The sequence below is a fragment of the Muscardinus avellanarius genome (genome assembly GCF_963383645.1).
Source record: "Muscardinus avellanarius genome assembly, chromosome: 9".
Classification (NCBI taxonomy): Eukaryota; Metazoa; Chordata; class Mammalia; order Rodentia; family Gliridae; genus Muscardinus; species Muscardinus avellanarius.
This window is the reverse complement of record NC_137795.1, coordinates 90,310,290-90,335,792: the sequence shown is the minus strand read 5'-3', so window position 1 is coordinate 90,335,792 and position 25,503 is coordinate 90,310,290. Positions and strand designations below refer to the sequence as shown.

Sequence of the window (25,503 nt, the reverse complement as noted above, 5' to 3'; positions counted from 1 at the left end):
AAAACTTTCTGACAGTTTCTACCTTTTGGCTACTTCGACCATTCATAATATTGTAATTATGATATTGCTGGATTTACTGTCCTTTTGATGTTTGTTTTCTATGATATCTTGTTATTTTGTTGTTGTTCCTCTTATTTTTTGATTGCTTTCTTTTGTGTTGACTACATATTTTTAATGTATCTTTTTAATTCCACTGTTAACATTTTAATGTTTTAGTTTTAGATATTGGTGTGTGGATTATAAAGTACAGTAATTTACCACAGTTTACTTCATATGAATATTAACTTAATCCCAGTAAAATATTGACTCCTTGTCCCAATATAATTTCATTCCCTTCTCCTTTCTATTTGTGAGTATTATCACATTTTTACCTGTATTTGTTTTAAATCCACTAGTTCAGTGTAGTAATTATTGCCTTATATAACTTTATGTCCTTTAGATTTATTTTTATTTTTATGTGGATCATATTGAAAATGGCATACATTCAGACAGTGCTTGGTGCCCTCTCCCCCACCTCCGCTTCCTCTACCCCCCCTCCCAACAATGAGTGTCCAGGTTGACCATGCTACATTCATACTTTTATACATATTTGAATGTAGCTCCTCCATTGCTCAACCTCAGCCTTCTTCCTCTCCTACCCTTCCTTTCTAGCTTTGCTCAGGTTTCCCCTCCATTATCTGAAGTCCCTCTGGTATCCCCAATACTCCCTAGTTTGGGCATATTAGACCATGTGTCCCTTCTCTTTCTCTGCTTAGCTGATCTCACATAACATAATGTTCTTCAGGTCTTTCCATCTTCTTGCGAATGACATGATTTTGTTCTTCTTTATAGCTGAGTAGAATTCCATTGTGTGTATGCCCCATAATTTTGCAATCCATTTATCTATTGATGAAGACCTAGGTTGGTTCCATATTTTAGCTATTATGAATTGTGCTGCTATGAACATGGGTATGCATATATTACTGTAGTTCTCTGATTTCAACCCCTTTGGAAAAATACCCAGGAGTGGTAGAACTGGATCATATGGTGATCTCCATAGTGGCTGAACTAGTTTGCACTCCCAACAACAGTGTAAAAGAGTTCCTCTTTCCCCACATCCTCACCAGCATTTGTTGTTATTTAATTTCTTTATGCTTGCCACTCTGATTGGGGTTAAATGGAATTTCAGTGTAGTTTTGATTTGCATCTCCCTGATAGCTAATGATGTTGAACATTTTTTCATGTATCTATTGGCCATTTGTATCTCTTCTTTTTTGAAGTGTGTATTCAATTCAGTTGCCCATTTCTTGACTGGGTTGTTTTGCTAGTGTAGACCTTTTGAGCTCTTTGCATATTCTGGATAAGTAGCCCTCTGACAGATTGGTGGCTGGTAAAGATCTCCCATTTTGTAGGACTTTTCTTTAGGTTCTTGATCGTTTCCTTTGTTGAGCAGAAACTTTTTAGTTTGATGCCATCCCACTTGTTAATTCTTGCTTTAATTACTGCACTTTGGAGTTCTTGGTTCAGAAAGTTACTGTCTGTGCCTATATGTTGGAGTGTTGAGCCTATGCCCTCCTCTAATAACTCCACAGTCTTTGGTCTAATTTCTAAGTCTTTGATCCATCTCGAGTTGATTCCTGTATACCATGAGAGGTAAGGATTTAGTTCCATTCTTCTACAAATGGATAGCCAGTTCTCCCAGCAACATTTGTTGAAAAGGCTGTCTTTTCTCCAGCATATGAGTTTGGCCCCTTTGTCAAAGATCAATTGACTACAGGTGTGTAGGTTTGTTTCTGCATCTTCTATTCTGTTCCACTGGTCAGTATGCCTGTGTTGTGTACCATGCTGTTTTTACTACTATTGCCCTGTAGTATAATTTGAAGTCAGGGATTGTGATGCCTCCTGCATGGTTCTTCTGCTGAGAATTGCTTTGGCTATTCTGGGTCTTTTCTTTCTCTATATAAAGTTCATGACTGATTCTTCTAGTTCTATGAAGAATGTCATAGGTATTTTGATAGGAATTGCATTGAATCTGTAAATCACTTTTGGCACAATGGCCATTTTTATGTTATCTATTCTGCCTATCTGTGATCAAGAGAGATCTTTCCATTTTCCAAGGTCTTCTTCATTTTCTTTCTTTAATTTTTATAGTTTTTATTGTAGAGTTGTTTTACATCTTTGGTTAGGTTTATTCCTAGGTATTTTATTGGTTTTGAGATTATAGTGAATGGAATTTTTAAATTTCTTTCCTTGTGGATTCATTGTTGGTGTATAGAAAAGCAATTGATTTCTTTAGATTGATTTTGTATTCTGCAACTTTATTGAATTAGTTAATCAGCTCCAGTAGTCTTTTGGTTGAGTTCTTTGAGTCTTCTAGATAAAGAATTATGTTGTCCACAAATAAGGTTAGTTTTAATTCCTCTCTTCCTAATTTGAATTCCTTTGATATCCTTCTCTTGTCTTATTGCTGTGGCAAGAATCTCAAGGACTATATTGAAAAGGAGTAGTAATAGTGGGCATCCTTGTCTTGTACCTGATTTTAGAGGAAATTCTTGCAGTTTTTCCCCACTCAATATGATGTTGACTTTGGATTTATTATTTGTTGCCTTAATGATGTTGAAATACGTTCGTTCTATTCCAATTTTCTGCAGTGTTTTTAACATCAATGGGTGTTGGATTTTGTCGAAGGCTTTTTCAGCATCTATTGATATGATCATGTAGTTTTTGTTCTCAGGTCTATGTATGTGGTGAATAACATGTATTGATTTGCGTGTGTTGAACCAACCTTGCTTTTCTGGGATGAAACCAACTTGGTCATGGTGTACAATTCTCTTGATATGGTTTTGAATGTATATAGCTATTATTTTGTTTAGAATTTTTGCATTTCTGTTCATCAAGAATATTGGTATGTAATTATCTTTTCTTGAGGCATCTTTATTTGGTTTTGCCTTTTTGTTTGTTGTGTCTTTGGGGTCTTCTTGAGAAAGTGTTTATTTGTGCCTGTGTGTTGCAGTGTTGGACCTATGCCCTCTTCGAAGAGCCTTAAGCTCTCTGGTCTAATTTCCAAGTCTTTGATATCTTGAATTGACTCTTGTGCAGGGTGAGAAAGTGGGATTAATTTCCAATTTTCTGCATATGGTTAACCAATTTTATCAATACCATTTGTTGAAGAGACTATCTTTTTTCCAGTGTATGTTTTTGGCCCCTTTGTCAAAAATCAATTGACTGAAAGTCTGTGGGATTATTTCTGGGTCTTCTATTCTGCTCCATTGGTCTATGTATCTGTTTTTGTGCCAGGACCATGCTGTTTTTAAAGTCAGGTATTGTGATTCCTCCTGCATGGTTTTTGTTGCTGAGAACCACTTTGGTTATTCTGGGCCTTTTGTTATTCCAAATAAATTTAAGGACTGATTTTTCTATGTCTGTGAGGAATGATCTTGGTAGTTTAATGGGCATTGCGTTGAATCTGTAGATCACTTTAGGAAGTATGGCCATTTTGATAATATTTATTTTGCCTATCCATGAGAATGTAAGATCTTTCCATCTTCTAAGATCTTCTTCGATTTCTTTTTTCAGTGTTGTATAATTTTATTTGTAGAGATCCTTTACCTCCTTGTTAAGTTAATCTTAAGTATTTTATTTTTTTGTGGGTGATCTTGAGTGGAAGTGTTTTTCTGAATTTCTTTTTCAGTGGGTTTATGGTTGGTGTACAGAAAAGCTTCTGATTTTTTAAGATTGATATTGTATCCAGACACTTTGCTGAATTTGATCAGTTCTATAAACCTTTTGGTTGAGTTTATTGGGTTTTCTAATAGTATCATGTCATCTGCAAATAGTGAAAGTTTGAGTTATTCTTTCCATATCTGTACTCCTTTGATTTCCTTCTCTTGCCTTATTGCTCTGGCTAGAGTCTCAAGTACTATATAGAAGAGAAGTGGTGATAATGGACATCCTTGTCTTGTTCCTGTTTTTAGGGGGAATTCTTGAAAATTTTCCCCATTTAGTATGATGTTGGCTGTGGGCTTATTGTAGATTGCCTTTATTATGTTGAGATATGTTCCTTCTATTCCAATTCTCTGCAGTGCTTTTATCATAAATGGATGTTGGATTTTATCAAATGCCTTTTCAGCATGTATTGAAATGATCATGTCATTTTTGTCTTTGGTTCTATTTATATGATGAATTACATGGATTGATTTTCGTATGTTGAACCAGCCTTGCCATCCCTAGGATGAACACTACCTGGTCTTGATGTATGATTTTATGTGTTTTTTAATGCGTGTTGCTAGTATTTTGTTTAGCAGTTTTGCATCCAAATTCATCAAAGATAGAGGCCTGTAGTTCTCCTTTCTTGAGCTGTCTTTGTTTGGTTTTGATATTAATGTGATGTTGGCTTCATAGAATGTATTTGGGAGAATTCCTGTTTTTTGTTTTTTGTTTTCTTCACGAAATAGATTGAGGAGTATTGGTATTAGCTCTTCTATAAAGGTTTTATATAATTCACTTGGGAAACTGTCCATTCCTGGGCTTTTCTTTGATGGTAGGCTCTTTATTGCTGTTTCAATCTCTTTGATTGTTATTGGTTGGTTTAAGTGTTCTATATCTTCTAGATTCAGCTTAGGAAGTTTGTATTTATCTAGAAAGTTGTCAATTTCCTCCAGATTTTCCATTTTGTTGGAGTATAGTTTTTCAAAGTAGTTTCTAATAATCCTCTGGATTTCTACACTGTCCGTAGTAATATCTCCTTTTTTTATCTCTTATCTTCATAATTTGGGTTGATTCTCTATTTTAGTTAGGTTGGCTAGTGGTTTGTCGATCTTGTTAATTTTTTCAAGAAACCAGCTTTTGGTTTTGTTGATTTTCTTCATTGTTTTTTTATTCTCTATTTCGTTAATTTCTGCTCTGATTTTAATAATTTCCTGTCTTCTACTGGCTTTGGGATTAGATTGTTCCTGTTTTTCAAGGGCTTTGAGGTGTGTCATTAGGTTATTTATTTGATGATTTTCTGTTTTTCTTATGTGAACACTCAGTGCTATAAATTTTCCTCTTAATACTGCCTTCAAAGTGTCCCAGAGGTTTTGATATATTGTGTCTTTATTTTTGTTTGTTTCTAGAAATTTCTTGATTTCACCTCTTATATCTTCTATGACCCATTCTTCATTCAGAAGTGTTGTGTTCAGCCTCCATATGTTCATGTGGTTTCTTTGGGTCTTTTTATAAAGTTGATTTCTAATTTCATTCCATTATGGTCTGAAATGACACAGGGAAATATGTCACATTTTTTGAATTTGCTAGTGCTCATTTTGTGTCCCAGGATGTGATCTATTTTGGAGAAGTTTCCATGAGCAGCTGAGAAAAATGTGTACTCCGCTATAGTTGGGTGAAATATTCTATATGTGTCCAACAGGTCCATTTGATTAATGGTGTTCTTTAGTTCTGAGGCATCTTTACTGACCTTTTATCTTGAAGATTGTACTAATGGTGTTAGAGGGGTGTTGAAGTCTCCCAATATCATTGTATTGGGATTTATGTATAGTTTAATGTCACACAGTGTATGTTTTATGAAAGTAGCTTCACCTATGTTTGGGGCATAAATGTTGATTATTGTTATTTCGTCTTGTTGGATTGTTCCTTTTACCAGTAAAAAAAAAAATGACCGTCTTTTTCTCTTCTAATTATCTTGGGCTTGAAGTCTAACTTGTCTGATGCCATAGTTGCTACTCCCGCTTGCTTTCAAGTTCCATTGGCATAGATTACCTTGCTCCATCCCATTACCTTAAGTTTGTTTCTATCTTTACTTGTAAGGTGTGTTTCTTGCAAGCAGCAGATAGATGGGTTCTGTTTCTTAATCCATTTTGCAACTTTGTGTCTTTTTATTGGGGAATTGAGGCCATTTATATTCAGTGTGATTATTGAGAGATGATTTTTAATTCCTAACATGTTAAGATTTTATTTGTTTGAAAGACTGTTTGTTCTTTTTTGCTTAGTTGTCTGCTGGATGCAAGTTCTTGTTTCTCTGGTTCTGGCATGTATTACTTATTTGGAGTTAATCTCTTTGAGTATTTTCTCTAGTGCTGGTTGTTTTTTTTTTTTTTTTTTTTTTTTTTTTTGTTTGTTTTCTTTTGTTACTGGGGTTCCTGGAAGCACTTTTACCTCCGGGCTACACTCCCAGATTTCTTTTTTTTTGGAAACAGGGTCTCTTAAGCTAGCACAGCTGGCTTCAAACCTGCGCGATCCTCCTGTCTCCACCTCCCAAGCGCGGGGATTACAAGCGTGCGCCACCACACCCGGCTCTAGTGCTGGTTTTGAAGACATAAATTCCTTCAGCCTCTGTTTGTCATGGAAGCTTCTTATTTCCCCATCTAATTTGAAAGATAGTTTTGCTAGGTAGGAAATTTTTGGCTGGAAGTTGTTTTCTTTCAGAGTTTGGAATGTGTTACTCTAGGTCCTTCTTGCTTTCATGACTTGTTTTGGGAAGTCTGGAGTGATTCTGATTCGTTTGTCTCTAAATGTCTCTTGGCCTTTTATTTTTGTTGCCTTTAAGATTTTTCTTTGGCTTCTACATTGGTCATTTTGACTATTATATGGCGTGGGGAACCTTTTCTCGGGTTCTTGTCTAAAGGGAGTTCTATATGTTTCCTGAACCTGTGTATCCACCTCGTGCTCTATGTTTGGAAAATTAATTTTCTGCTATTATTTCTTTGAAGAGGTTGTTTTGTTTTGTTTTTAGTGGTACTGGGGTTCCTGGAAGCCCTTCTACCTCCGGGCTACACTCCCAGCAGACCTATTTTACTTTTTTTAATTTTTAATTTGGAAACAGGGTCTCCTAATCCAGCATGCGCGGCTGGCTTCGAACCTGCGCGATCCTCCTGTCTCTGCCTCCCAAGCTCAGGGATTACAGGCGTGCGCCACCACGCCCGGCTGAAGAGGTTGTTGATACCTTTGGTTTCACCTTCTTTTCCCTCCTCTATGCCGAGAATTCTGAGGTTAGCTCTCTTAAGATAGGCCCATATTTTTTCAATGTCCAATTCCTGTTGACGAATTGTTTTTTTCTATGTTATGAACTATGCGTTCATTCTTGGAGTGATGGTCTTCTAGTAGTGAGATTCTATTCTCCATGTGGTCTAATCGGTTGTTTATAGTTTGAATTGATGCCTTTACTTCAGTGATTGCATCCTTTATTTCTTTCAGACTCTGTAAATTCTTTTCTAAAATCCTGAATTATTTCTACAGTTACATTCCTGATTTGGTCTTCTGGAAATCTCTGCATTTATCTGTTATCAGTTTCTGTTATTGTGGAGTTGGGGGAGTTCAGTGCTCTGTTGTTGTTCCTCTTTCCCATGATTTCAGAAGTTTGTACCTGTTGCTTTTGGTAGATTTCTTTCAGCTTCTAGGTGTCAGCTGGTATATTCAAGGGCAAGTTGTGATCAACAGTGAAGGTTGAGTAAGGAGGGAAGAAAGGCAGTAAATGGAAGAATAGGGTGAGGTCAGATAGGGTCGAATAGTATGAGTATATGAGTTTGTTAAAGTAGTATATACTAGAGATTAGAGATAGTACCAATGTAGTAGAATTCTAGTAACCAATGTATAGTTTCTGGTATTGTGAAACGAATTGGATTCAATACAGGACTAGGGAGAGATAAAAAGAAGAAAAAAGACAGATGAGAGAGAGGGTAGAGTAGGTTTGTACAAGGGAATAAGCTTGGGAGAGGATTTGGTATGAGGGTTAAAAAACAAACAAATACAGCAAAACAAAAATCATAAAAACAAAACAAAAGACCCACAAATCCCTTCCCAAAAAAAAGCAAAAAAAAAAAAAAAAAAAAAGCAGATATACACACACAAAAAAAAAAAAAGAGTAAAAAAACCCAAACAATCCCACCAATGAATTGATGCGACACTACAAACAAATTCAGCAGTCTCTCTCTCTATGTAGATACCAATTGCTATGGTGACCTTTCCCTCTGTGAGTCTGGTTCTCTGAGTCTTTTCAGTCTATGCAAATGGGTGATATTAATGGGGTTGGAATTAATATTGAGTGAGGGTCACCCTCTACACTTTCCACAGACTTGGAGCCTAGGTCTTTCCCTGCCTCTGTTGGCAGCGGATGCCTCTGAAACCAAACTCAAAGTAGGGGTCTCAGTTCTACACAGATCGAGCTGGGCTATTCTGACCTCTCCCTGTCCACCACAATTGGAATGTCTGTGGTGTTCCCGGCAATCCAGCTCTTTGTGTTTAGAGTTAAGCATAAGATTCCCCCTACAGTTTCCACTGGTCTGAGCCTGAGTCAGTCAGGGCTTCTGATATGATCAACAGCAGATCCCACTCCCACCTTTTCTGAGTTCTTCTCTAATTTACCAGAACTTCACTTATTGTGCTCTGGATCTCTGAGAGGTGTGGTTATCTCCACTGCCACCGCTCCTTCCCTGAGTTGTATCTCAAGGTCTCAGACCAAGGGAGTTTGTCGCAGCTGCACCAAACTCTGAGGTTGCTGGGCTGGGACTTTACTTCAGGGAACTGCGATAAGGGTGTAGAAATTTCTGCCACCCCTATCCCTGCATTGCCTTGAACCACAAGAACTCAGACCCAAAGAGTTTATCAAAGCTGGTTGAGTCCCTGCGGATGCAATGCTGGGATTTCTCCTGTAGGGGCCGCCATTTCACTTACGATTGCATTGGCGCTCTGCTGGCGATTTCACTGGAGCTTTCATGGGCGTGGTTAACTCACAGGCTTGCAGGCAATATGGCTTCTCTGCCACACCCTCAGCAGTAAGGCTGGCATATCTCCCTTCTGGTTTGAGCTCTGCTTTGAATCCCTGGAGACAGTGATGGGCTCAGCCACCAAAAATTTTAGCTTGTTTTCACACTGAAAGAACTGCTGAATTACATCCGCCTGGACTGCTTCTGGTCACTACAGCTCCTTATCCTCCCTGGAGTCTGCTTCTGTGAGTCAGTCACGGTGGCCTCGGTGTGGCAGTCCTCACCGCAGTGGGCCACTTTTTTTTTTTTGCTTCTCAGATTATTCTAGTCTTCCTTTTTTCTGTCTCTTGTGTTTATACCTTTTATTTCTCTATTGATAGTAGGTTCTGACTCTGTAGGGTGTTATTTTTGCCACTATGGAGAGCGAGTGTCAGCAGTGTTGATAGAAGTTGCTTTACTCGGTCGCCATCTTCCTCCGGGTCCACCATTTAATATGTTTTTAAAGCAACAAATTTTTTACCTTATCTGGGAATGTATTTGTTAGTCTTCACTTTTAAAGGATAGTTTTTTTCCTTTATATTTTTATTGATGCATTTGTAATTATATATCATGGATTCAGAGTGACACAGTCATGTACACTTGGTGTATTTTCCTCAGTTTCCCACCCTGCTCCTTCTCCCTTCCCACACATGTTAGTGAGATTTATAAAGATGTTTTCATATATGGACAAAGAATTATTTGAACTGTTTCCTTCATCAGTTTTCTTTTTCTCTCTCCCCTCCACTCTCTCAAACCCTCCCTATTACTTACTGGTCTCTCGTTTCACTTAAGTTCCTTTTGTTTCTTATTTTTGCTATAGCATCCATATATGAGAGAAAACATACTTGGGAGGCTGAGACAGGAGGATCACAAGTTGGCAGCCAACCTCAGCAACGTAACCAAGGCTATCCACAACTTGGTGCAACCTTGTTTCAAAACAAAAAATAAAATAGGGCTGGGGATATAGCTCAGAGGTAGAATGCCCCTGGGTTCCATTCCCGGTACCATACACACACAGAAAAATTGACAAATGGTCATTTAGAGGATAGTTTTGCTGGATACAAAATTTATGGTTTTATTTTAGTATATTGAATATGACATTTTTACTCCCTTAGTCTTCTAATTCATCCTACTTGAGATTGTTGTACATTTGGGTATATAGATTAATAATTTTCATTGGCTTTAGGGAGTTTTCAACCATTGTTTCTTCAGTTATCTTTCCCCCTTTTATTCTTTCCTTCTAAGATTTCTCTTATGCAAAATTGATACCCTTGATTGTGTTATATGTCATCAAATCTGTTCATTTTCTTCCTTATTTTATTTGTTTTCCATGGCTGGCTTATTTTGCATTACCTATAACTAAGTTTGCTGGATCTTTCGTCTACGAGTGTGAAACTGCTATCCAGCCTCCTTGGTTAATTTTTCATTTCAGTCATTTTACTTTTCAAATCTAAAATTTTTATTTGGTTTCTTTAAAGAAATTATTTGTGCCAGTCTTGCTGGTTTATGCCTGTAATCCCTGTACTTTGGAGACTGGCACAAGAAGATCACAGGTTTGAGGACAGCTCATGGTAATTAGTGAGACCCTTTCTCTAAATAAAAAATATAATAGGGCTAAGGATATATATAATATAGCTCAGAGGTGGAATGCCCCTGGGTTCATCCCCAAGTGCCACACACACAAAAATTTCTTTTTGTTGATAATCTGTCTCTGGTGAGACATAATTGCTATAATTCCTTTTAATTCTTTAGATAGTGTTTCTTTTAGTTCTTTGAGCATATTTATATTAAGCTGATTTAAAGTTTTTGCCTACTGAGCCTATCATGTGGGCTCTCTTGGGGATAGTTTCTGTTGATTATATTTTTCCCTATGTATGGACCACCAATTCTTTGTTTGTCTCATAATTTTTTGTGTGGAAAACGTAACAGTGATTTTCATCTTTTATAGTATTCATGTGGTATGTAACATGATTTTTCTGGTGTTAAAGCAACTTTGTTAGGCTTTTCATAGATTCTATGGTTCTGAGGCTGTAGGTTTCCAAGGTTACAGTGGAACTGAAAAAAGGATAATGGACATTGGGAGTAGGCAAAATAAACCACCACGGAGCTCACTGTTCTGAACACAATTCAGCTACTTTTCTTGAATAAATGTTCCTAGAATTGTTGCACAGTTTTGGTTATTTCTAGAGTTCTGAGAAAATTGGTTTTGACTTTTTTTTTGTCGTCATTGCTCTTTGGAAAAGTGAATTTCCAGAAGCCACTTACCTACCATTCCAGAGTGTTTCTCAGTCTATCTGTGCTTATAGCTGCTGTGTATTTTTGTCTCTCTATTTGATGTCTAAATAATGGCCTATATATATTTATTGGCAGCCATGAAAGTCCGCTTTTTGATTTCATTGAGAGCTGCTTGAGAAATAAACATGAAATGGTTATTTATGAAGCTGCTTCTGCTATCATTCATCTTCCTAACTGTACTGCAAGAGAGTTGGCACCTGCTGTCTCAGGTTAGTTGTATATTTGATAGCTAACTTTTGTTTATGTTCTTAAGCTTTTAAGTTTGATTGGTCTGCAAAATAGGTATTAAGAATGAGTTTTGAAACTTAGATCTGTTTATATAGCCATTGTATGCTGATAATTTATAATAATTTATTTGAATTATTATTATTATTTTTGCAATACTGGGGATGGAATTTAGGGGTGTTCTACCTCTGGCTGCACCTATTTTTTTTATTCTTTATTTTGAAACAGGGTCTCACTGTGTGGTAAAGGGCCTCAATATGTAGCTGAGACTGTGCTTGAACTCCTGTCTCAGTCTCCCAAATGCTAAAAATAACTTTAATGTTAATTTTTCTTACTGTTTAATTTTTCTTAATATTTAGAAAGCACATTTCATCTCGTAATTGTCTATCATTTAAATTCACATATATAATAAGTACATTAATTCTTAGAAAAAAGAGCAAACTTTGTTTTCTATTAAAGCTTTTTATAGGAGGACAAATATTTTTTTCATTTTTATTATATATTTTTCATATGAATTTTTCTTCCCTGATCTAATTTTTATTCCTATTTAGAATATGATTCATCATGTATTATGGCTTCATCTGTATGACATATGATGAAGTGATTAATACATTGGTTGGTTTGTTTGTTTTAGTTCTTCAGCTTTTCTGTAGCTCACCTAAGCCAGCCTTGAGATATGCAGCTGTGAGGACCTTGAACAAGGTAAGTGTCCCCTTGCTAACTCTGGATTTACATCAGTGATTGATTGAGAAACATTTGGCTTTGTATTCAAAGAGAATACAAGGTTAGTATGTATGATTTATGGGCTTTTACTTTTATAACACCTCAGTTGTTCTCTTATGTATTTGTGGCATGAGGTATGGCCATTGTTAATATTACTCAGCAGAAAATTGTAACTTATTTCCAAATTCTTTTTTTTTTTTTTTTTTTGGTGGGTATGGGGATGGAACCCAGGGGCATTTTACCTCCGAGCTACACCCCCTGCCCTATTTTTTTTATTCTTTATTTTGAAACCTGGTCTCACTGAGTTGCAGAGGGCCTCACTAAGTAGCTGAGGCTGTCCGCGAATCGCAATCCTCCAGTCTCAGCCTCCCGAATGCTGGGATTACAAGCGTGCGCCACCACGCCCGGCTCTTTCCAAATTCTAATCACTTATGTTTAAGACTACACTGTTCCACATGGCAGCTATTTGCCACAAGTAGCTACTTAAACCATTAAAATTAAATTTGTCCTCATCAACAGTATGTTTCATCAGTATGCTTGCTTTTTGTTCTTGCCCTTCCACAAGGTGGCGATGAAGCATCCTTCTGCTGTTACGGCCTGCAATCTAGATTTAGAAAACTTGATCACCGACTCAAACAGAAGCATCGCTACCCTTGCCATCACCACCCTGCTTAAAACGGGAAGTGAGAGCAGTGTGGACAGGCTCATGAAGCAGATATCTTCTTTTGTGTCTGAAATCTCAGATGAGTTCAAGGTAAGAATTCAGACACGATCGTGTTTTCTCCCAGTCTGTGACTTGCCTGTTTATTTTCCTAACAGTGTCTTTTGAGGAGCAGATGTTTTTAATTTTTTTGAAGTTCACTTTATCAATTTTTGTTCACAGTTATTGCAGTGTTCTATCAAATAACCTTTATCAACCTTCATCTCATAAAGATATTTTCTTATGTTTTATTCTAAATACTTTATGTTTTAGCTTTTACATTTTGGTCTATGATCCAACTTGAATTAATTTTTGTATGATAATTTCAGTGTCATTGTATACTAATGTCCATTATTCCTGCATAGTTTGTCAAAAAGCTTTTTTCCCCAGTGGAGAGTGCTGTAGCATCTTTGAAAAAAGCATATAACCAAACAAATGTTTACTGTTAGTGTATAAAAATCTTTTTTATTAACTTTTCCACATTAACTTGGTATCCCATGACCTTCCTGAGTCCTCTTCTTGGTTCTAATATTATATATATTTCTTGGGACTATCTACATAAATAATTGCATCCTCCATAAATAGAAACAGTTTTACTTCTTTTTTTCCAATCCAAATGTCTTTCTTTTTTCTTGCCTTATTAAAATAGCTAGTACTTCTAGTTCAGTGTTGAGTAGAACTATTGAGAGTGTATTAGAGATGATCAAAAGAAAAATAAATTTTTAGTTAAAAGAATGAAACATCTTTATGACTGTAGAGTAAAAAATATTTTTTGAAAAAGACACAAAGGAACTTTTCATAACGTAAAGAATTTCCATTTACCAAAAATATCAAAATGTGAAAAAGCAAGCTAAAGAGTAGGAACTATATAAAGCTAAGTTTTTAAATGTTTGAGAGTGTATGAAGAACTCTTAGAAATCAAGGCAGAATAAAAAAGGTACAAATTCTTAGAACCTTTATTTATTTATTTAAAAAATTTTTTTGCAGTACTGGAGATTGAACCTGGGGACATTCTACTTCCAAGCTACACCCACCCCAGACCTATTTTTTATTTTTAAACAGGATCTCACTGAGTTATGGAAGGCCTCACTTAGTAGCTGAGTCTGGCTACCAACCCGCCATCCTCTTGTCTCAGACTCCTAAGTACTGGTATTGTAAGTGTGCGCCACCAAGCCTGGCTCAGCCTTCTTTTTAAAATTTTTATTTTGAAACAGGGTCTCACTAAGTGTATACATACATGCACATATACAAATATATATACTAGAAGTCACTCTAAATCAGATCATAATTTCTTCATAATATTCAAATTAAGTTGAGCGTGGTGGTGCACACTTGTAATCCCAGTACATGGGAGGCTAAGATGGGAGGATTACAGGGTTTTTTTTCCCCCTTAAAACTGCCTAATACATATATACATATATGTATGTGTGTTTGTGTGTGTATATATATATATATATATATATATATATATATATATATATATTGCAGTTTATTGGACTAATCTCCTGTATAGGTAGCTTGAAAAATTTTATCATTGCAAATAATGCTAGAGTGGACATCTTGTGCATATTTTTCCCAAAACATTAGAGGTATGTCCTTGGGGTAAATTCCTTCAAGTCCACATGAAGGGTAAATAAATACATAGTTTGAGTAGTTGTATGCCTGTCATGAATGCCAGTACTTGGGAGACTGAGACAGGAAGATTGAAGGTCTCAGGCCTCGTCAGCTTAGTGAGACTCTCAGCAATTGAGCGAGATCCTATTTCAGATTAAAAAATGAAAAGGGCTGCAGGTGTAGCTCAGAGGTAGAATGCCCCTGGTTCCATCCCCTGTACCAATAAGTAAGGGAAAGTAAGTAAGTAGTTTTTAGAAAATGCTAATTTTTGGATTATATGGCAGCGTCCGTTTCTCCATTCTCACTAAAATGTATTGTTAAACTTTTGAAATTTGGGCAGTCTTTTGCATGAGAAATGGTATCTCAGTGTGTTTTAATTTTAATACTTTTTTATACTGGGGGTTGAACCTAAGGGCATTCTATCTATGAGTTACATCTCCAGCTCTGTTTTTATTTCTTATTTTGAAACAGGGTCTAAGTTAGTGAAGGCTTCACAACTTGCTGAGGCTGGCTGCAAACCTGTACTCCTCCTGTCTCAGCTTCCCATGTACTGGGATTACGAGTGTGTACCACCATGCTCAGCTTAATTTGAATATTATGAAGAATATCAAACATCTTTTTATAATTATATATCTTTTGTGAATTGTCTGCTCAGATCTTTCCATTTTCTGTAAGATCTTTTGTTTTCTCATTTAAAGGCTTTGTATGTTAAGCTCTTTTGTCTGTGAAACATTATAAATATTTTCATATTTTCTCTGAGTGTGTCATTTGTCTTTTGATTTTTTTTTATGCTGTCTTGTCACACTTTTTTTTTTTCTTTTGCTGGTACTGGGGGTGGAACCCATGGGCTTTCTACTCCGGGATATACTCCCAGACCTATTTTTTATATTTTATTTGGAAACAACACAAAGTTGCTGAGAGCCTCACAAAGTAGCTGAGACTGGCTTTGAACCTGTGGGATCCTCCTGTCTCAGCTTTCCAAGTGCAGTGATTACAAGCGTGCGCCACCATGCCTGGCATCACACAAATTTTTTATGTAGTCAAACTTGTTAGTCTCTTATTACATTTGTCTTTTTGCTCATGGTTAGAAAGCCTTTTCTTTCTAGATTATAGAAAAATTCACCCATGTTCCCACCGAGTGCACGGATAGTTTCATGTTTAGATTTGTAATCCATTGGATTTTATTATTGTATGTGATGGAAGAAAGAGATCTGATTTTATCCTTTTTTTATGACTGTCCAGTTGTAGAAAGGCCATCTTTGAGCCATATAGGCCTGTAATTCCAGTACTCGGTAGGCTGAGATGAGAAGATCACAGGTTCAAGGTCAGCCTCAGCAATTTAGTGAGACCCTTACCAACTTAGTGAGACCCTGTTTAAAAATAAAAAATAAGCCGGGCATGGTGGCGCATGCTTGTAATCCCTGTGCTTGGGAGGCAGAGTCAGGAGGATCGCGCTGGTTCAAAGCCAGCCTTGCTGGCTTAAGAGTCCCTGTTTCCAAATTAAAAAAAAAAAAAAAATATATATATATATATATATATATATATATATATATATATTTTTTTTTTTTTTTTTTTAAACAGGGACTGGTAGTGTAGCCTGGAGGTAGAAAACAGGTCTGGGAGTGTAGCCTGGAGGTAGAAGGGTTTTCAGGAACCCCAGTACCACAAATAAATAAATAAATAAATAAATAAATAGGGCTGGGGGTATAGCTTGGAGATAGAACTTACCTGGGTTCAATCCTCAGAACTAAAAAAAAAGAAAAAGAAAAGAAAAATTCCAGTGAAAGGCAATCTTTGCCATAGTGACTTCAGATATCATCTTCATCATATGGTAAAGTTCCACTTTTCCTTTTGGCCATTGCTGGGCCTTCTATACTATTACAGGGTTTCCAGGAACCCCAGTACCACACACAAAAAAGGAAGGCAGGCAGGCGGGCAGGCAGGCGGGCGGGCGGGCGGGCGGGCGGGCGGGCGGGCGGGCGGGCAGGCAGGCGGGCGAGCTGGATGTTGCGGTGCACACTTGTATCCCAGTACTTGGAAGGCTGAGATAGGAAGATCACCTCAGCAGTAGTGAGGCTCTCAGGAACCGAGTGAGACTGCTTCAGAACAAAAAATACAAAAGGCCTGTAGGTGTAGCTTGGAGGTAGAATGTCCCTGGGTTCAATCCCCAGTACCACAAAAAAGAAAAGAAAAAAAGAGAGAGTGAGAGAGATAGATGCTGGAATTAGGATTGAGGTACAAAATTTGCTTTATAGAAGCATCCACCCATTCCTATTTTTCAATAAATTTTTAGAAATGAGAAGTGGATTTTATTGAAGGCTTTAAAGCATTTTGGATATAAACATAAAATATTTTTCTTAGTCTTATTAATAAGATGATCTGTATTGATCATTTTTCTAATGTTGAACCATCTGTACATTCATGGTAGAAACTCATTTTGATTTTTAAAAATTTATTATTATTTTTTCTATGGTACTAGAGATTGAATCCAGGGGCATTCTACCTCTGAGCTACATCCCCAGTCATATTTTTTATTCTTTATTTTATGAAACAGAATCTCACAAAGTTTTGGAGGGCCTCACTAAGTAGATGAGGCTGGCCTCAAACCTGCAATCCTTCTATCTTAGCCTCCCAAGTACTGGGGATTACAAGTGTGTGCCACCACACCCAGCTTCATTTGATATTTTAATAGTGTATTATTTCCTTAATGTAATATTGGAGTCTGTTAGCTAATATATCACTTAGAATTTTACATTAATATTATTCCAGTTTATAATTCTCGTTTCAGTGCATAGCTACCATTTTTATTAAGTTTAGGTATCATTTGTCATAGAAAAATTATAGACATTTCCTTTCATTTTCTATTGTTGAAACAGTTAATTGTATGTAGATTTGGTGCTTGCTAGTTGATAAGAGACAATTTTCAATTCCCCGTGAGTCTTTGCATTCTGCATATCTTATAAAATATGTACTAACCGCCCTTTGGCTCCACCCTCTCACATCTTTGGTTACCTGAGGTCTCTTCCAGCCTTAGAAGATGCTGCCTTCTTCTAAAGTAAAGAGCAGCTAACAAGCCAACCCCCACATGCTGGTACTTTAGCTCCTGCTACTGCTACAGCGTACTGGCTTTCATCACTGATCCAGGAATCCTATTTGCTTCCAGCACCCATGAAATTCTAGCAGGTTAACTTGCTAGTTAACAAGTAGGGTCAAATCTCACAATCTTCATACTTTTTGACCGTAGTCTTCAAAGCTGTGGTAACATTCTCTTTGATAGCATTTTATAAAGTAGCTCCTCTACAGCTTTATCTGTTTCCTCTGTGGGAATCAGTCTGTTCAAGCTTTTTATCTTTACTGCCCACTTTAAGAATTTGTATGTGCTTATTTATGTGGGGCAGAGGGATGGGTCATTTACCCTCATTGTTTCACTGCATTTTATGAAGAAGCGTTAGTTGCCATTGTAGATCACTGCAGCATGTTAGCTTGCAGTGAGCCACGGGGGATATGCCGAGAAGCTGACGTTGTGAGGTGCACGTGCTTTCTCTGTGTGTTTTCGTAGGTGGAGTTACATGGTTACACTAAGGTAAATATTCGGTGTGTTTCTTTGCAGGTGGTGGTTGTCCAGGCGATCAGCGCGCTCTGTCAGAAGTACCCTCGGAAGCATAGCGTGATGATGACGTTCCTCTCCAACATGCTCCGAGATGATGTAGGTAGACTTTTTTTTTTTCTTTTGCGGTAGAATGCTTCTACCTCTGAGCTATACTCCCAGCCCTATTTTTTATTCTTTATTTTGAAACAGGGTCTCACTGAGTTGCAAAGGGCCTCACTAATAGCTGAGGCTGTCCATGAACTGCAATCCTGTCTCAGCCTCCCGAATGCTGGGATTACAAGTGTGCACCACCATGCCTGGCTTAGGTAGACTATTTGTAACCATAGGAAGTTGCTTTCTTAAGTTGTTATGATTGCCTTTAAATATAGTATTGAGCCAGATGTGGAGGCACTGCCAAGTAACCCCAGTACTTGGGAAGTTAAAACAGGAGGATCACAGGTTTAAGACCAGCCTCAGCTACTTAGTGAGACTCTCAGCAACTTAGTGAGACCCTGTCCTAAAATAAAAAATAAAATAGGGATTCAATCCCCAGTAACACAAAATAAATAAAAATAAAAAGGTGAAGATGTAGCTCTATGGTAAAGCACTCCTGGACTCAGTCCTCACTCACTCAATCTATCAGTAAAGGGAGGACAAGGAATTAAAGTTCAAACCTTATAAGCATGAGTCTTGGAGTATAAGCATTTATCCAAATGTGTTCTTAGAATGAATGGCAGTTTTATCTTCTCTTTTCTAGGGAGGCTTTGAATACAAGCGAGCCATTGTAGACTGTATAATCAGCATTGTGGAAGAAAACCCTGAGAGTAAAGAAGCAGGACTAGCCCACCTTTGTGAATTCATTGAGGACTGCGAACATACGGTTCTGGCTACCAAGATTCTACATTTGTTGGGCAGAGAGGGCCCTAGGACACCTGTTCCCTCCAAATATATCCGCTTCATTTTTAATAGGGTCGTCCTTGAGAATGAGGCTGTCAGAGCTGGTGAGTCATTGGAAACCTGATAATTATATACCTGCTGGTCTTTTTTTTAACAGTACTAGGGACGTGGCTCAGAGGTAGAATGCCCCTGGGTTCCATCCCTGCTGGTCTTTTGAAATACTGTTGAGGGTAGTGAGTGGGAGGGTGGAGTTGCAAGAGCTGCTTTGATGGTGGGGCCTTGGACATGCCCTGGCATTGCCTGTGGCATTCCTTTGTGCTTCACTTTCCATCCCGATCTTTGCCTTTGGTTAGAGACCACCACTGGCTTTCAGTACATTCAGAATACCATGTTGACTTAAAATAGAAGCCTGGGCCAGTACTTGGGAGGCCGAGACAGGAGGCTTGTAGGTTCGAGAACAGTCTCGGGAAGTAGTGAGACTCCTATCAACGTAGTGAGACCCAGATGAAAATAAAATAGGACTGGGTCTGTAGCTCAGAAGTAGAATACCTCTGTGTTCAATCCCCAGTGCCCCCCCACACACACACACAATAGCCCTCCTAAAATCCTTTGTCATTGTCTGATTCTGTCCTTTTTTTCCCTCTGAGATGATCTTTAAAGTAGCTATTCTAGCTGCTTCTGTGAACTTATTTTCCATTTTCTCTTCAGCTTAATGTAGTTTATCTCTCTCCCTTAAAAATCCTCCTAAGCTGTTTTTTATGTAATTACTTAAAAACTAGTTGGAAAATCAAGTTAGACACGTTAGCATTTTTTATCTTTGTTCGCCTCTCAGTCAACTTGATGTTACTGACTAAACATTTCAAGACGTCCTCTTTCCCCTTGGCTTCCACAATCGCCTGCATTTTTCTGTCATTCTTCAGTCTTATTTAGAGAATGTCTCCTCCTTGGCCCTTAAACTATTACTTCTCCTTAGGGTTTTGCTTTTCAACATACACATTATTTCTGGTGATCATTTCTGGAGCTGTGTTACTAGTCTATGACATTCCAGTCATGTCTCTTTGCTGAAGTTGTATTCCTGCCTACCCAAAACACTTAGAATTTAATCTGATATTCAGACTAACCCAAACTGAGATCTTCACCTTTATCATACAATTAGCTGTGAAGACAGAAATTTACTCCACTACTTAATGACACCATGTTCCTTAGCAAAGTCCTGTCAATTCTGTCTCCTTCCTATTCCTTCATTCTCTTGTCTCTGTTGTCATGGCTGCCCACTTAGGCTCTCTTCTATTTCAGATGCTTACTGATCTGACTGCTTCTGACATACCCAGTCCAGTTCATTCTCCACACTCTGCTAAAGTAATCATCTTTAAAAGAGCAGATTTATCCCATATCTACTGTCTTATAATAACAGCTCTGATGTTGAATCGTATCTGGTTTTTGTTTTATCTCATTTCTCACTTGTCCCCCTTGCTCTCCAGTGTGGGTTCTGTGCTTAGCTTTGCTTGCCTGGTTTCAGTACTGTGCCATGTCCTCTGCTGTGGGCAGAAGGGTATTGACACTTGCTATTCTTTCTGCCTTGTAATACTCTTTTCCTGTTCTTTCCCTCTAGTTAACACTACTGGTTCTTTGAAATGTAGTTCAGGTCCTAAGTTTCAATCTGTGTCTTATTTCTCCACCAACAGTTCTTACTATGTTGTACTATAATTATCTCTTTACTTACTTACCTTTCCAACTGGAATATAATTCCTTAAGGTCAGAGACCATATGTCTTTTATTTTTCTACTCCCTGAACCTACCACAATTCATGACAGAAGTTAGATGAGCAATGAATCTTCAATGAAAGGAATTTTAAGTTTTTATTGGCACACTGTAATTATACAGACTAATGGGTTTTCTTGTGATGTAGTCATATGTACATATATTTTGATTATATTCAGTCCCCATTCTTTACCTCCTCCTCCCCTCCTCCCCCAACTTTGTCCTCTTTTCTAATAGTCAGTGAAAGCAGTTTTAATAATAAAGTTTCTTTTTGTACTTGGGGCTGGTTGGGATTGGAACTTAATCACATCAATGACATAAGAGGTTGTAGGAGGTAGAGACAGCTCATTCAGAAAATATACATAATTCTTTTTCTTTAATGAAAGATTTACCTATTTATAGCTCTCTAGGGCCTGAAGAATTCTGTGTATACTTTAATGTATGAAAGAATAAGATCAAGAAACAACAGGAGACTACTCCACTGAATAGGCCACTTCTTTGATTTTTTTAAAATGGTTATTGCTTGACTCTGAGAATCCAGTATTTACACTGTTTAATTTTATGCTTTACAATAGCTGCTGTGAGTGCTTTGGCTAAATTTGGGGCTCAGAATGAGAGTCTTCTCCCAAGCATCCTTGTTCTTTTACAAAGGTAAGTAAAAGAATGTCTTAAAACAAAAAAAGAAGTATTGAAATTCCCATTGTGTCATATCACATGTAGTGTACAGTCTAAGAGTGGAGCTCATGGATCCAGTCAGGGGCAAATGGCTCTTTTCTTTTTCTAGTAACTATATATGTGCTAGATACAAGTAAAAATTGAGCTTGAGTTTCTCTGGTTTTTAGAAAGTAATGTACATATATTTACCTCAATTTATACAATAGGTGCTAACATCAAAAAAGATCTTAGGTGACTTATATGCCAAAGTTGAGAATATTAGCTTTCTGTGGTCTCCATAATACCATATTTGATGAGGAAAAGACTTGTTTTAGCAAATATTTTGTGGTTGCATTTCGTAAATGAAGCAGACAAATCAGAAGCCAAGTGTGGTTGGTTTAAATTTTAAAACAATTGCTATTTTGACAATAACAATTCCCAGATTCTGGATGCTGTTTATCTTTTTTAAATATCCTTGCAAAATATAATGTTTCCGTGTCTTAATTGTAGAGAAGTCTTAAATCTTCGTCAGGATCATGAGGTTGCAGATGCCCAGAATAGACTCCAGACTATCTCATGTTACTGTGTTCTCACTAGTTCTCTTAATACCTACTTTATTTATATAGTGATTCTGATTCATGATAAGAATGATTTATTAGTATTATTTTCAGTATTTTTTAGTAATTCAGGACAATTCCCAAGATTTATGAAGATGTTAGGAGCCAATATTAGCTACTGTTGAGCTCTTTTATAACGGGAGCATCAGCTGGGCGTGGTGGTGCACACTTGTAATCCCTGCACTTGGGAGGCGGAGACAGGAGGACTGCACAGGTTCGAAGCCAGCTGCGCTGGCTTAAGAGACCCTGTTTCCAAATAAAGTATAAAAATAATAGGTACTGGGAGTGTAGCCTGGAGGTAGAAGGGTTTCCAGGAACCCCAGTACCACCAAAAAAACCCCAGGAAAACAAAAACAAAATAACGGGAGCATCAGATAATCTGAATTGTCCTTTAGGTATGGTGGTAAAGCTATAATAAATCTTTAGGGTACTGAAACATGCTTATCTGTTTTCCCGGTCAGGTGTATGATGGATACTGATGATGAGGTACGGGACAGAGCTACCTTTTATCTGAATGTGCTGCAGCAGAGGCAGATGGCACTGAATGCTACGTACATCTTCAATGGTCAGTGAGAGTCAAAATACACACACACACACACACACACACACACACACACACACACTCTCTCTCTCTCTCTCTCTCTCTCTCTCTCTCTCTCTCTCTCTCTCTTTTCCCAAATGGTGTCTTGGAAGTACATTGGCTGACTCTACTAGGCAAATGCTTGTTTTGGGGTTTTTTTTGTTGTTGTTTTGGTCTTTGAATGTACTTTAATTTCTAGGGAAACCTGTGTACACAAGGATATTTTCTAATTTGGTAATGGAAATTATTATAAAACAATTTGTCAGAATAAATTTCTTAAGTTTATAAGGGCCCAAAGAATATTGCTTCTTTCTAATTCTTCTTGATTCTCTCATGAATAGGTAGACTCTTGCTCCCATATGACTAAGATACTTTCTTTTCTGAGGGGTACTTATGTTTTGCTGAAAATTTTATGCCCATGTTTTCTTGAAAAAATAATGCAGTTTATAAGTTTATAAGGCAGTTTTATATTGTAGCCTTCATTTTAAATTAAGGTTTTAAAGTCTTATAATAGGAAGATCACAGGTTCTAAGCCAGCATTAGCAACTTAGTGAGACCCTGTTTGAAAATAAGAAATAAAGCTGGGTGTGGTAGTGCACACTTGTAATCCCAGGATTTGAGAGGCTGAGACAGGAGGATCCAGGTTTGTGGCAGGCCACAGCTATTTATTGAGGACGCCTACAACTTAGTGAGACACTGTTTCAAAATAAAAAATAAAAAATAGGAGCCCGGCGGGCGTGGTGGCGCACGCTTGTAATCCCCGTGCTTGGGAGGCGGAGACAGGAGGATTGTGCAGGTTCGAAGCCAGCCGAGTACGCTGGCTTAAGAGACCCTGTTTCCAAATAAAAATATAAAAATAGGTCTGGGAGTGTAGCTCGAAGGTAGAAGGGCTTCCAGGAACCCCAGTAGCATACACACACAAAAGATACAGCGTGGGGTGTAGCTCAGAGGTAGAATGCCCCTGGGTTCAATCCCCAGGATCACAATAAAATAAAATAAAATGGACTATTGTGGATGGAGAGGGAAGACAAGGGAGTGCAAGTGGGTGATGTGGAAGGAAATACACCAATAGCGTGCACATGTATGGTTTCTATCACAATGAACCATACTATGATATATAATTGCAGTGCACTAATAAAATTCTTTAAAAAATAAATAAAAGGGGTTAGGGGTGTAGCTCAAATATAAAATGCCCCTGGGTTCAATTCCCAGTACAAATAAATGAAGTCTGGCTGTAGTTTTCTCTTCTTCAGGAAAGTTAAACATCGCCAATCATTGGTAAGAGGTTATAATGTTGAGATTTCTCTGTGTTTATAGGTCTGACGGTCTCTGTACCAGGGATGGAAAAAGCCTTACACCAGTATACATTGGAGCCTTCAGAAAAACCTTTTGACCTGAAATCAATTCCTCTTGCTATGGCTCCTGTCTTTGAACAAAAAACAGGTAATAGGAACAGCTAACTCTGTTAGTTTTTTTTTGTGTGTGTGTATGTGTATAAGTAGTTTGGCAAAACTAATAACCTTTAGCATTTCTAAACTAGAAAAAAATTAAAAAGATTAGCATATTTTCTCTAATAATTGTTTGTTCTCCTCCTACATCTTTTAGATCTAAGATAGATGATATCTTTTATTAGATTTTTTAAATCTACTGTTTTTTTGTATAAAAGCAAGAATATGAAACATGTTCCAGGATGTTCTTTTTTTAAATGCAAAGTGTTATAGCATTTGAAGTTAGCTTTAACGTGTATTTTAGAGCAGTAATACAGTAATAGTGCCGTTACCACCTACTTTTATTTTCTGAATTTAGTAATTCCTTAATTAATTTTGCTATTGGAGCTATGCCTTATAAGAATGTAGGATTAGATCATTAAAAATATTTCTAGTCGGGTGTGGTGGTGCACGCTTGTAATCCCCGTGCTTGGGAGGCGGAGACAGGAGGATTGTGCAGGTTCAAAGCCAGCCTCGCTGACTTAAGAGACCCTGTTTCCAAATAAAAATATAAAAATAGGTCTGGAAGTGTAGCCCAGAGGTAGAAGGCCTTTAGGAACCCCAGTACCACCACCAAAAAAAAAAGTGTATATAATATATATATATATATACACACACACACACACACACACACACACACACACACACACACATACACACACACACACATTTCTAAAGAAGCTACGTGCAGTGGCACATGCCTGTAATCCTAGCTATTTGGGAAGCTGAGGTAGGATAATTACACATCAAAGTCAGCCTGGACAACATAGAGAGACCCTGTCTCAAAATAAAGAATAGGTGATGTAGTTCAGTGGCAGGACACTTACCTGGCATGTGTGAGGCTCTGGGCTCAATCTCTAGTACTGCCAAAAAAGAACATCCAACTTTAAAAAAAAAAAAAAAAAAAAAAAAAGGAAAAGGAAGAAGGTATTTCGTGGTTTAAACATAGAAGAACTGGGAATGAAAAACCGTATCCTTAATTTTCATCAGAGTTGTTTTTTTATGATACTATACAAGTTATATTTCTTGTTCAATTATGGAAGAAATTGCATTACAAATTGTTTCTTTTATCATGAATAATTTCTTATATATCGTAGTCTACTTAAAATCTTACATTTGTATAGGACTTACAGCATTTTGTTTACTAAGTGCATACTGAGTCCCCCCGCTCAATGTGACAGAAGCTATTGGTACAAGTTAGCAAGAGCTTAGCTCATTTCATGTCAGTTAGAAGTTTCTGCCTTCATCTCTTTCCATTTGTATTGCAAGCTAATAGTAAAGGAAACTTACCTGATTGATCATATGTTTTTGTAGAAATTACCCTTGTGGCTCCCAAGCCAGAGAAGTTGGCTCCTTCCAGGCAAGACATTTTCCAAGGTATGATGATTTCATGAGTAGAAGTAATAATCTTTATTCCTAAGCTTTTATTTAATTTGATTGTGGAAATCTTTGTATGACTAAATATCATAGGGTATAGTTGTTAAGCGACATGGACTCAGTGAATCTTTCCAATTTTCGTCTACTAACTTACTACCTGGAATGTTCATTTGTTCTGCCTTATTTTGTAATCATCATATTCCTAGTATTATTTTAATGTGCTTTTATTAGTGCATTATAGCTCACATCAAAATGTAAATCATGTTG

The 25,503-nt window shown here is 37.3% G+C and overlaps 1 protein-coding gene across 2 annotated transcripts in view; it reads left to right on the top strand.

The window, feature by feature from the left end:
* Window positions 1-25,503, top strand: part of COPG2 (COPI coat complex subunit gamma 2) — a gene marked incomplete at both ends in the record, with an annotated part of 147,538 nt that overhangs the window by 70,918 nt on the left and 51,117 nt on the right. For both annotated transcript variants that reach the window (XM_080701734.1, XM_080701733.1), the window contains 9 exons: window positions 11,088-11,221; window positions 11,872-11,939; window positions 12,526-12,714; window positions 17,885-17,980; window positions 18,621-18,864; window positions 21,097-21,172; window positions 22,254-22,357; window positions 23,690-23,815; window positions 25,174-25,236. In XM_080701734.1, coding sequence (XP_080557860.1) covers window positions 11,088-11,221; window positions 11,872-11,939; window positions 12,526-12,714; window positions 17,885-17,980; window positions 18,621-18,864; window positions 21,097-21,172; window positions 22,254-22,357; window positions 23,690-23,815; window positions 25,174-25,236 — 1,100 coding nt within the window. The remainder of the gene's footprint in view (window positions 1-11,087; window positions 11,222-11,871; window positions 11,940-12,525; window positions 12,715-17,884; window positions 17,981-18,620; window positions 18,865-21,096; window positions 21,173-22,253; window positions 22,358-23,689; window positions 23,816-25,173; window positions 25,237-25,503) is intronic.